Below are 12229 nucleotides of genomic sequence, written 5' to 3'. Positions count from 1 at the left end.
AACCCTTTCTTCCTCTCACCTATCTCCTCCTCCCACCTCCAGCTGCACCTCCATTTCCCACCTACTAACCTCATCCTGCCCCCTTGACCTGTCCGTCCTCCCTTGACTGACTATCCCCTCCCTACCTCTCCACCTGTACTCTCCTCTCCACCTATCTTCTCCTCTATCCATCTTCGGTCCACCTCCCCCTCTCTCCCTGTTTATTTCAGAACCCTCTCCCCATCCCCCTCTCTGATGAAGGGTCTAGGCCCAAAACGTCAGCTTTTGTGCTCTTAAGATGCTGCTTGGCCTGCTGTGTTCATCCAGCTCCACACTTTGTTATCTCGGATTCTCCAGCATCTGCAGTTCCCATTATCTTTGATCACAACTTCTTGATGTGACTTTTTTTTAAAAAAGTACTTTTTGTATCAGTTTTCAAGACTTTGTTCTTAGCAATACCAGGAGAAGAAGGCTATTCTGTTATGGGGATATTTTCATACTCATCAAAGTGAAAGATGTTTGCATCAGGGAATGATTACTTTTGATACCTACTGCCACCTGCAGGCCAAGTATAAAAAGTATACACAAATAAAGCTTTCTGAACTCTACTAACACTATATCAACTAGATTTGTTGCAGAATTCCTGCTAATAGATTAGCAGAATGTACATGTGATTAAATGCAATACTGCTAAAAGTTGCAACATCTTAAGCATTAGTGAGTAGCACCCGTGACTGTTTCCTCATTGAGTATCCAAAATCTCTTGTGCAACTTTGGTCTGAATTTTCACTCCCAACTCTTGTGCTCAGTGTTGGGAAACTTCCCAACTCCACGAACCTGACTGAAGAAATGCCCACAAATGGCTGCACTTTTTGCCCCAGGGATGGGGAATAAGTTGCTGTTATCTGGACTTGAGTGCATCATCCCCAGAAACAGTGACAGGCAGCAACAGGAGTTGCTGTTCTCGAAGCAGGCTACTGAAACTTATATCAGTGATAATGGGAACTGCAGATGCTGGAGAATCCAAGATAGCCAAGTGTGAAGCTGGATGAACACAGCAGGCCAAGCAGCATCTCAGGAGCACAAAAGCTGACGTTTCGGGCCTAGACCCTTCATCAGAGAGGGGGATGGGGGGAGGGAACTGGAATAAATAGGGAGAGAGGGGGAGGCGGACCAACGATGGAGAGTAAAGAAGATTACAAGAGAGCTGCAGTGGGAGAGAGATTCCCTGAGGTTGGTCCGGAGGGAGGAGGGTAACTTCTTCAGATTAGACATCCCCCTCTCTGATGAAGGGTCTAGGCCCGAAACGTCAGCTTTTGTGCTCCTGAGATGCTGCTCGGCCTGCTGTGTTCATCCAGCCTCACATTTTATTAATTTTTAATTCATTCTCTTTTCTCGCAATTCTAAGGTCCAGGATTTTTAATTTTTTTACTGAAACATCAAAGATTAATTGCCCATGTTTTATCATGATATCCTTTAAAGGACTACAGATTAGGTCATGCCTAGCATATAGCATACACCATCCATCTATGTGGCATTGAAAACAGGTATCCATAATGTGCAGATTTAATTTACTCAGACTAAGTTGTTGTGAACTGAAATGTAATACTTGAAAGGACAGTGGACGTGGATTCTATGAAAAGTGGATCAGTTACCAGTAAGGGGAAAAGATATGGAGGGCTATGGGGCCAGAACAGGGGAATAGGGTAAACTGGATAGTTCTGTCTTAGATCATCTCCTGTGCGGTATAATTCCATGCTACTTCACTGGGACATGCATCGGGAGATTTAATTGGAAACTCTATGCTGAAGAATTAAAACATTTAATCGACAAAAAGAATAAATAACAAAGAGAAACTAACTAGATGATATGCCTTTTGTAAACAACTGTCCGTAATTCTCCCAAAAACAGCGACGTTTTACTGGCTAATGCTGAGTTGAAAAGTTAACGTTGCAGCTTGCTGCTGTTCGATATCTTTGATAAAGGATGGAATTTTCCTGACAGACGAAGAGATTTTAGAAAGGTGAGCTGGGGAACTTAATAGAGTGGAAGGTCAAAGATTAATTTCTAGTGGGTTAAGTTTTTGCCGCTAAACTGTCAGTATTTTTCAGCTGGATGAGCATTGTCGATCTCTCTGTTTTGTGTTAATTAGAATATAATCAATACACTTTAACACCCCTACCCACTGGAATTATAATAACGGGTGCAATCCTGTTAGCCAAAACAAGAAACACCCAATGTACATACGAGATGTGCACCTAGCTGAGCAAACGTCCTTCTTCAAGTTTCTTTAGAATCAAGGTGTCCCTTTGCATAAATGCTTTCAGTATTAAAACCTCTGCAAGGTGATAAGCTCATGAGAAGTTTCAGTATTACAAAGTGAGAAGCTTTTGTGCTCCTGAGATGCTGCTCAGCCTGCTGTGTTCATCCAGCCTCACGTTTCATTATCTTGGATTCTCCAGCATCTGCAGTTCCCATTATCTCTGAATTAAAAATTAACTGGGACATTTTAAAATGGCCTGCAAAGTCACCTGAAAGTAGCCAAACTCTCAGGTATGTTCAATGAAGTGGTCGGGACTGACTGCAGTATCCTGAAAAGGTAGCCAAGAAGTAGTTACCTATCCATTAAAATCCATCCTCTGGAATATATAACTCACAGTGAGACCTTCATATGTGTCTGCTTGGTGACAAAACTTTACAACTACAGTTATTGCTAGAGCAAAGACCTCAGTCTGAAAGATATGCAAAGAGGAGATTCAAACTCTGCCTTCCACGCAGTCCCCAACCCCAAAATCTCATCACTATCAATAGATGACAAGTGAATTCTGAGAATGGACCATTGAAATTTTTTATAAAGATGGATTGTTCCCATTAAGGCAAATTTCCACACATCAAAACACCACTGTATCAAGAAGACTAACAAATGCAACAAAAACAGAAATAGCTGGAAAAGCCAGCAGATCAAGCATCATCTGTGGAGAGAAAGCAGAGTTAATGTTTCAGGTCCAGTGACCCTTCATCTGAATGGCCAACCAAGACAAGGTACAAGATATTTTAACAATGGCTGTCACAGCCAAATGCATCCCAAGATCCTGGTGGAAATATATACTGAAACCAGAATTTCAAGGGTGATTCTGTGAACTCTTTGAGGGGGTTATTAAGGAGAAGTTGCGATCTCCACCTTGTCTCTCTGAAGAAGTTGGCACCCAGTTTTCACAAACACATCTAGCGTGAAACTTCATCAAGGAACCAAGAACTTGAATAACTACAAGATTTTCTAAAACTTATTTTTTTCAGTAAAGTACCTAGCAACATTAGCCTCAGATTAAAACATACACCACAAAGACAAGTGAAAGGCTTTAAATTCTACATTCATCTTTCTTCCCTTGAACTTTGTATATATATATATGTGTGTGTGTGTGTGTGTGTGGATCCGTGAATGCACCTAGAACATATGATGTGCATGTTTCATTATTTTCCTCAGGTTTAACAATTAACAAATAACAATCAAAAAAAGCTCTTTGATTAGCTCCTTGTTGCTGACAGCAAAAAGTTAAATACATTTTTAATTGAAAAGATTTATAAATCATGCAAAAAGAGCTTAAACTTCCAATGAGGAGGTTGAACAGAGGGGTACCAATTTACCCTTCTCAGATGGTCATAGCAAGGGGTCATGTGAATCCTGTTCAAAAACCAGTGTGCAAATGGGTTTTGATTTTAAATGTTCAACCAGGTCTCAAAACCACCATTACGTGGCAAAGAACAAGTGAAATTTCAGAGCAACTATAAGTGAGTTAAAAATTGAAGAAGGGGCTTCTGCCTCTCAGAACAGGTCGAAAGCAGATCCAAAAGAGTGGACAAAGAGAAAATGTTGAAAATATTGAGAACGAGTGCAGACGGATTTAAAGTGATTGGCAAAACAAATGACATTGTAAGGAAAACCTTTTATAAAGCGAACGATTACAATGCTGAATTCCTTACACAAAGACGTGGTGAAAGTAGAATCAATTTTGGCTTTAAACACCATAAACATTAGCACATGCTTCACCAGCCATTTGCCTTTAAGTCTGAACATTCTGAAACAAAACATTGGACTACAATTCCCAAGAACCAGAGCATAGTGACACCAATACAGTATAAACAAGCAACCAGACCACAACTCCCAGAAATACTACATGGCATCAATTGACAGCACCCCTTTCAGCACTTAGCCTTCTCAGTCACACATTTTGCAATTTGCTCAATCAATTGATTAACAGGCCCTCTTATCGCACTTCTTCTCTTGGCCCAGGAGACCGTAGGTAATGTTCCACCTGCTTTTAAGCTTTGTAATAGCATTTCAACAGGTTGATTCGAAAGATACAGACCCCATTCAATCCTTTCACTTATGTGGTTTTTCCTCCCAATTTGAATCCCTTTACTTCTGCTATTAATTTGAGTTCTGGCAGTATCTTTGCCTTAGCCTAAGCTGCTTGTTCCTTCCCCACTTGAAACAAATAAAGAACTTAGCCACAGTGATAATGGGAACTGCAGATGCTGGAGAATCGAAGATAACAAAGTGTGGAGCTGGATGAACAAGCAGGCCAAGCAGCATCTCAGGAGCACAGAAGCTGACGTTTTGGGCCTAGACCCTTCATCAGATGGCCCGAAACGTCAGCTTTTGTGCTCCTGAGATGCTGCTTGGCCTGCTGTGTTCATCCAGCTCCACACTTTGTCATCACAAACTTAGCCACAGCTTGGTTTACTAAAAGTCTGAAGCAGGAAATCGAAATTTCAATCAGGTGGTGTCCTTGTGAGGTTGAAGATTCATTTATTGAAGATAAAAATACATTTATTACAGGCAAAGATAAATGTGAATTTTCCCAAGCTAATTATGAGAATGTTAAATGTGCTTAAAAGTATTTTTGAGTTTCCAGTTAAATAGTAGAGACTAAAGAAGAAAATAACTTGATATCAAGAGCAAACAAATCACAGATAATTAAGATAATCTGTTAGTTGATTAATATTCAGTTGTGTATTTTTATCTCTACGCGATGACATGGGGGACAAATTAAACTGCTCAAAACAAAATCAACTTTGTTCTTCATTAATAGTTTCCATTCTTGTTCTATGCAATTCCTATTCTGATATTTGAAAATATTTCCAACGTGCCAGCCTAGGTATGTCTGTCTTCTGTGCCAGCCAATGTAACAAATCAACCAGCGAGACTTCGAACCTACAAAACGTACATGCATACTCTAATTCACCAGAGGCCTTATCAATTTTAGATAGATTTCTTCCTCCTCTAGTTCAATCATTCACTTTGACTGAAGGCTCATTACTACTTGTTTAAATGAGGCTTCAGCTATATTTGTTTTTATAATACTGGCTATAAATTACGTTTAACACAAGTTATCAGAAAAATGTCCTTTGTTTACAAAACTAGAAAATGGCTTCAACCAAAAAACATGTAGCAGATTTCAAAGTTAAATTGAACCACGTTGATTAAATATTTAACCTAGCTGGTTTGAAGCTCGACATTTCAAAAGGCCACACAACCAGGGCTTCTGTACAAATTGGCTGTCTTTAACTATTGACTTATATTTTCATTGCAAGATTTTTTAATATAATTTGAGGGCTCCCTTTCATCCTCCTCTTATGACTTGTTTTATTTCTCATTTTAGCTGGTAAATGAACAACAGGAGAGTCGACCCCTTCTGAGCCCCTCGATCGATGATTTCCTACTTGAAGCAAAAGCCGACAGAGTTTCACGTACACCAACATCAAACACAGCAGGTGAACATTAGCCTGAGTATATCAAAGAAAAGAAACGAATCTTGATAATTATTTAAAAGGATTTTGATCACTTACAGTCCAGCGTAATTCTGATTTATTTAGGATTTATAGGCAATAACATTAGATGTTATTTACGGAAATTGGAATTAAATGTTATGAAATTTAGAAATCTCTGTAATGTTATATTAATATCATTGTGATTTTTATACCAGTAGTCCTCAATTATTGAAAGTTTGTATCTTTATAATGTAATTTGACAATAGAATAGAGTATTTAAAAATAAATAATATAAAAATTGTTAACAGGGCATTTGGGTGAATATGAAAACAGAAAACGGTGGAAAAAAACTCAGCAGGTCTGACAACATCTGTTGTGAGAGATTTACATTTAACATTTCAGTCTGATATCACTGTTCAGCAGAATAGGGCATTCAAACTAACAGACTTGTGTTGGTGTTTATCTCACACATGGCAAGCATTCTCAATCTTCTGAACCCACAATCTCCCTCTGTTCCTTTCATTTTAATGTAAAGCAATCTTAATCTCCTGCACCCACACTGTCCGTCTGCTCCTTTCATTTCCTTTTCTTTCATTCACTCCTGAACTATTCTTAAATGTTATTATCATCTCCTTTTCAATCATTAATTCTGATCGTGCATTCCACATCCTCATCCTCCTCGTAAGTAAGAAGAAAAGTGTCTCCTATTATCTTGCATAATCTCTCATAGTTAGTAATATATGAGGTTTTCAGCCTTCTGTATAATAGTTTTACTTCTGCTTTAGATCTCTTGAAACTAATCTTCTTTCCATGCTCTAAAGCTGCGGTCACAGAAACAACCTAATGTGAAATTGAGCTTGGATGAAAGTCCAAAACAAGCAGTTGGCGATTAGCTGGTCAAAATACATCGTGTTCCACATTTCTTTCCATTAGCTCTAAAAATATAAAATGCATAAATAATATACTCAAAACATCTACATAATACATAATGTAAAAATATAAAATGAATCAACACTTTCTTACATATGGTCCATATAATATTTACATCTGAAGTTGACTAAGATATTTTATCTATTCAAGATCGTCAAAAAACATTGAAGAAGTAATATTAATAGGACGTTCAATTTAAAAACAAAGATCAATATCTAGTTAGTTTCTAGCAGATGTGTTAGTTCTCTACAGTTTTCTTTAAACTGGATATGGAGCAGTCACATTCACTTCATGAATAAAATATTTAAGGTTGAATCATTTAGTTTCAACAACTCTTAAATTTAAATCAGCAAATTATTAATTGATCACACGTGCTAGATATCTGGCAAAACAAACAAAAAAAAATCAGTAACCTCTGCTATAGAGTTAGTTTAGTGCCATACTTCATGATCTTATACGTTCCTCTTTAGTTACTCATAGATCCTCCCATTTTCAATTTCGACTTATCTAATGCTATTGTTCTCTGTTTCCTCTTGTTTAAATCCCAAGTCACCTCTTTCAGCAAGTTCTCATGCCTCAGAATATGGTTTTTCCAACTTTTTCTCTCAACTGAGAACTGAGTTCAAGATTTGAAAGCAGCTGATTCCAGCCATTGCCATTTGGCATTGGGTCCACCTGGTAGCAGTTGTTAAGATCGGTCTCACTTACCTTGTTTGTATCATTTGAGCTTCTTATCCTTGGAGCTACTTTCACAAAAGGCAGTCAGCAGTATCTTCTGTGCTGAACATAGGTCCCCTTCAACAGAGGAAGCTTGCCTTTAAGAGGTGCTAATAGTTGGAGCGTGTGCTGGCCATGTATATTGCTAGGCCTCTTGTTGACCGTTCAGCTAGTCAGCAACATGTGTCACACCTTAGCCGAATACTATGATCATTTGAATGAGGGTGCAGCACATTTCTGAACCACGTGCCTAGCAAACTGCAGCCCTAATCTTCGAAAGTGAGAAATATAATTTTTAAGAGATAATGGGAACTGCAAATGCCGGAGAATCCAAGATAACAAAGTGTGGAGCTGGATGAAAACAGCAGGCCAAGCAGCATCTTAGCAGCACGAAAGCTGACGTTTCGGGCCTAGACCGGTCTAGGCCCGAAACGTCAGCTTTCATGCTCCTAAGATGCTGCTTGGCCTGCTGTGTTCATCCAGCTCCACACTTTGTTATCTCTAATATAATTTTTAACCTTTTCCCTCAAAGTAACTAACAGGACTGAAGGAAAAGATAAAGAATTAGATGACTTGCAGCTCAGAATATTTCATTAAGCATTATTACTGAACTATGGATTTGCAACAGGTACATGTTGCAATTAAGTTAAGTGCAGTATCATTGCTGTTAAGACGACAGAGATTAGTAAGCATGATATTATATTTGAAGTATGCGCTCCTGTAACCAATCAGAAGAACAATGTTCATATAACACTTTATTTGTAAAAGTTGTTTTCTGATGAGAAGCAATTTGATGATATGGAAGCCTGTAGTTACAGGAAACAGGTTAAAGAATTAGGACTGCAAGGTAAGAATCTTTTCTCAGTCCCACAGTCCTTCTGAGCTTGGCTTCTTCATTAGGAGTGTGCTATCACAGAATCACAATTAGTATTTATATTGAATTTAGTTACAGATGATCTGCCTATATGCAGAATATTAAAACACCAGTAATTCATCCCCATTTTTTATGTAACAATTGCAGATAACTGACATTGCCTCTACTTCATCCTGCTGTTGAGGAGTCCCGTTCACTAATTATACCCAAATGTCAGACTGTAGACAGTTTTCCATTGTTTCAAATAATTGCATATAAAATGTGCACGAAGTTACAATTCATCTTACTGGCAGGTAAAGATGCCTACAGTGAAAGTAAATGCTATCATCAGGCCATTTACTAAAAAGACCAATGTAAATAAAGTTTACTAAGGTTACTTTGCTGTTCATTTACTTCTAATAACGCCATACAATATTATAGTTTTGTCACCAGCTTTGGATCTCTTGGACCTTACGGAGCCAGCTATGACAAGCAGTAATAAGACAAAGAAACCTGATGTTGCATCAAGAAATGAAGCAGCTAAACCTGCTTCCTTTAGAAAAGAGCAAGATGATACTGAGCTAATCAAAGTTGAAGTTGAACAAAATATTCAGAATGTCAAAGCCTCACATAGACCGTCCCTGGATGCTGGTATGAACTGAATGAATCCTGAAGTATTTGATTTTAGTCTGTTGGCATTAATATAATTTTCACAGTTTTCGTGCCGTTTGTCTATATATTGACATTTCATACAAATTTCTGTTTCCACTAGATATGAAAGAAGTAATACAAAACCTATCATCATACATATAATTTTAGCAATGGCTTATTTGATAACTTGTCTTTCCTCTTTGCAGATTCTGTCTAACCTGTCGAGGTTTCCAACACTTTCTGAATTGGTTTCAGATTTCCATCGTCTGCAGGTTTTTAGTATAGGAATTTTCTTCCCATACGCAAGTTTTATTTTTCATAACATAGCATCAACAAGATTAATATTTATATGTAAAGAAAAATTACACATCATATTTGTCTATAGAATAATTAGGACTGAGAGAGTTTTCATTCATGAGAACTTATAATCAGCTATCAATTTATGATAGATACACATTTCATAATTTCTAGCTAGGGTAGTGCAGTAGCTAATGTTCTGTATTTTACACATCATTGGTTAAATTCTCTACCAACACTATAACTTTTTGATGCAATAGGACAATTACATTTAACTTGCATATCTATTTTCACTAGGACAAATAGATAATAGAACAAACAATGGAATTGGAGAGCAAAAATTTAAAATACCATGGACTCTGGAAGGCTGCAATAAATCAGAGAATGCTGGAAATACACAAAGGCCCTGACCTTTATTCCCAGGTTGGGTGGTCAGAGTGGGATCACTGGCACTGGAGCCCAGTCACCTCTCTGACTGGCCGAGCCCAGCCGCCTCTCTGACTGGCCGAGCCCAGCCATCTCTCTGAGCGATGGACAGCTGTGGCAGATGAAGCAACCTCCCGCATGGGAGCAGAGGCCTGACAATTACAAAAGCTGATCATGACAGCAGAGGCCGACTTGTTCGTGATACTTTTCAGCCAGGAGTTTACGGTCACTGTCTACATGAAAAATTCCAGCAATTCCAGTACACCACTGCCTACCTCGTTGCTTTTCCTAGAAATTTAATCACCACGTTTCTTTATGTCCAAAGTTGATGCCTGTTTAACATCGTTGATATTCTGAATTAATTTCTGCTACCAACATTTTGGGTGTCAGCACAGAAGGAAAAGAAAACTTCAGTTACAACTTGTAATGCCTTATATTACTCAAAAATAACAGTCTGCCACTTCTCTTTCATCATGAATCTTTGTCAATTTACCAAGGTTGAGATGAATTCCCCTGCTGCATGCATTCTGATAGAAAATGCACTCTATGTCGAAGCAGCTGTGATGGATTGTTAATGTTTCCTCATCCATAGATTTAATTAATTTAAATCACCGCTTTATTAACATTTCAAGCTGTATTTATTAAACAAAAAGTGCAGAAACCTCAATAACCTCACACTGAAATGAAATATGTGAACGACCTCCAGTGAAGCCGACCTGTGGCCGCTATTAGTATGTGTTCATATGGTAATTCAAGTAACATAAACGAGAATGAGAAGAAAGCCAGAGAACTTAGTATTTCTTGAAGTCAGTAGAAAACCCACTATGCAACATTAGATGTGTGAAAAAAAAATCAAGCTCAGATGCAAAATACACATGCGTAGGTAGTCTGGGGCAGGTGGGTAAACATCAGGTAGGCCACCTGCTGCATTCTACATGCCCTTCAAAACTCATTGATTGGAGACCGTAAAATTCACTCCAGAGTGTGATATATTATCCAGTTTATAATCTAGTAGTTAGGCAGGCTCAAACAACAGAGTGCAGGGAAGTGGAGTTGAAATGCCCATCAGCCATGATTTAAATGGTAGAATGGACTTGATGGGCCGAATGGCCTTACTTCCACTTCTATGTCTTATGGTCTTATGGTCTAACATTGACTTGCAGCCTAGATAATAAAATGTGAGGCTGGATGAACACAGCAGGCCAAGCAGCATCTCAGGAGCACAAAAGCTGACGTTTCGGGCCTAGACCCTTCATCAGAGAGGGGGATGGGGGGAGGGAACTGGAATAAATAGGGAGAGAGGGGGAGGCGGACCGAAGATGGAGAGTAAAGAAGATAGGTGGAGAGGGTGTAGGTGGGGAGGTAGGGAGGGGATAGGTCAGTCCAGGGAAGACGGACAGGTCAAGGAGGTGGGATGAGGTTAGTAGGTAGCTGGGGGTGCGGCTTGGGGTGGGAGGAAGGGATGGGTGAGAGGAAGAACCGGTTAGGGAGGCAGAGACAGGTTGGACTGGTTTTGGGATGCAGTGGGTAGAGGGGAAGAGCTGGGCTGGTTGTGTGGTGCAGTGGGGGGAGGGGATGAACTGGGCTGGTTGAGGGATGCAGTGGGGGAAGGGGAGATTTTGAAACTGGTGAAGTCCACATTGATACCATATGGCTGCAGGGTTCCCAGGCGGAATATGAGTTGCTGTTCCTGCAACCTTCGGGTGGCATCATTGTGGCAGTGCAGGAGGCCCATGATGGACATGTCATCAAGAGAATGGGAGGGGGAGTGGAAATGGTTTGCGACTGGGAGGTGCAGTTGTTTGTTGCGAACTGAGCGGAGGTGTTCTGCAAAGCGGTCCCCAAGCCTCCGCTTGGTTTCCCCAATGTAGAGAAAGCCGCACCGGGTACAGTGGATGCAGTATACCACATTGGCAGATGTGCAGGTGAACCTCTGCTTAATGTGGAATGTCATCTTGGGGCCTGGGATGGGGGTGAGGGAGGAGGTGTGGGGACAAGTGTAGCATTTCCTGCGGTTGCAGGGGAAGGTGCCGGGTGTGGTGGGGTTGGAGGGCAGTGTGGAGCGAACAAGGGAGTCACGGAGAGAGTGGTCTCTCCGGAAAGCAGACAGGGGTGGGGATGGAAAAATGTCTTGGGTGGTGGGGTCGGATTGTAAATGGCGGAAGTGTCGGAGGATAATGCGTTGTATCCGGAGGTTGGTAGGGTGGTGTGTGAGAACGAGGGGGATCCTCTTGGGGCGGTTGTGGCGGGGGCGGGGTGTGAGGGATGTGTCGCGGGAAATGCGGGAGACACGGTCAAGGGCGTTCTCAATCACCGTGGGGGGGAAGTTGCGGTCCTTAAAGAACTTGGACATCTGGGATGTGCGGGAGTGGAATGTCTTATCGTGGGAGCAGATGCGGCGGAGGCGGAGGAATTGGGAATAGGGGATGGAATTTTTGCAGGAGGGTGGGTGGGAGGAGGTGTATTCTAGGTAGCTGTGGGAGTCGGTGGGCTTGTAATGGACATCAGTTACAAGCTGATTGCCTGAGATGGAGACTGAGAGGTCCAGGAAGGTGAGGGATGTGCTGGAGATGGCCCAGGTGAACTGAAGGTTGGGGTGGAAGGT

At 40.5% G+C, this 12229-nt stretch overlaps 1 protein-coding gene across 3 annotated transcripts in view; it reads left to right on the top strand.

The window, feature by feature from the left end:
• The window catches only part of pex5la (peroxisomal biogenesis factor 5-like a), a 170041-nt gene that overhangs the window by 105483 nt on the left and 52329 nt on the right, over nucleotides 1-12229 (top strand). For all 3 annotated transcript variants that reach the window (XM_048542790.2, XM_048542788.2, XM_048542787.2), the window contains 2 exons: nucleotides 5642-5753; nucleotides 8692-8901. In XM_048542790.2, coding sequence (XP_048398747.1) covers nucleotides 5642-5753; nucleotides 8692-8901 — 322 coding nt within the window. The remainder of the gene's footprint in view (nucleotides 1-5641; nucleotides 5754-8691; nucleotides 8902-12229) is intronic.

Source organism: Stegostoma tigrinum, chromosome 14, assembly GCF_030684315.1.
Source record: "Stegostoma tigrinum isolate sSteTig4 chromosome 14, sSteTig4.hap1, whole genome shotgun sequence".
NCBI lineage: Eukaryota > Metazoa > Chordata > Chondrichthyes > Orectolobiformes > Stegostomatidae > Stegostoma > Stegostoma tigrinum.
The sequence above is the reverse complement of the archived record's forward strand: the minus strand, read 5'-3'. Positions and strand labels throughout refer to the sequence as shown.